The sequence below is a fragment of the Emiliania huxleyi genome (genome assembly GCF_000372725.1).
Source record: "Emiliania huxleyi CCMP1516 unplaced genomic scaffold EMIHUscaffold_34, whole genome shotgun sequence".
In the NCBI taxonomy this organism is placed as follows: domain Eukaryota; phylum Haptophyta; order Isochrysidales; family Noelaerhabdaceae; genus Emiliania; species Emiliania huxleyi.
The window spans coordinates 220,611-221,370 of NW_005199443.1; the positions used below are offsets into that span (position 1 = coordinate 220,611).

General features: G+C 65.4%; 1 protein-coding gene across 1 annotated transcript in view; it reads right to left on the reverse strand.

Annotated features, from left to right (window-relative positions):
• EMIHUDRAFT_207972 (hypothetical protein) overlaps nt 1-372 on the reverse strand; it is a gene marked incomplete at both ends in the record, with an annotated part of 7,071 nt that extends 6,699 nt beyond the window's left edge. Inside the window, 2 exons of the mRNA XM_005773310.1 lie at nt 20-147; nt 277-372. Coding sequence (XP_005773367.1) covers nt 20-147; nt 277-372 — 224 coding nt within the window. The remainder of the gene's footprint in view (nt 1-19; nt 148-276) is intronic.
• Between the last annotated feature and the right edge of the window lie 388 nt (nt 373-760).

The window sequence follows — 760 nt, forward strand, 5'->3', positions numbered from 1 at the left end:
GGGGGGGGCGGGGCCCCACATCTCTGCGATCGAGCAGTCGAAGGTGGCCGGCGTCTTATGGATGAAGACGTCGCTCTGCGTGAAGCCGAGCAGCCGCGTGCCCCAGCCAAACCGGTGCCACACGCCGGCCGTCGGGACGAGGCAGCCCTTCGGCTTGCCTAGTCGCGATTGCTTCGGTGTGAGTAGTGCTCACTGGGCCGTCGGGACGAGGCAGCCCTTCGGCTTGCCTAGTCGCGATTGTTTCGGTGTGAGTAGTGCTCACTGGGCGGTCGGGACGAGGCAGCCCTTCGGCTTGCCCGTCGAGCCGGAGGTGTACATGACGTACATCACTTCTGGCGGCGACCACGACACGGGCTTCCGCGCCTCGCCCATCTCGGCGAGCCGGCGCTCCTAGCGAATTGAACGGAAGTCATTCCTTCCTGGCCGCGCCTCGGCCGTCTCTCGGCGAGCCGGCGCTCCTAATGAGCACTCGTCAAGACGGGTCCATTCCCCCGGCGGGGCACCTCAGCCTTCTTCGGCGAGCCGGCGCTCCGCGAGGGTCTCGAAGGTGGCGCGTCTCATCTCCGCCAGAGAGGTGTCGAGCACGGCGCTCCGCTGCCCACCGGAGTCAGCTTGGGCGATCGAAACCCCCACGCACTCTCTCTATGTCTCGAAGATCGTGAGCTTCTGTCACTCCTAAATCGAACCCTCTTAGCTCTCACAGCACCGCGATACTGCGACTCTGGCGATTCACCCTGGCACGGCACTCGGATGACGAGGA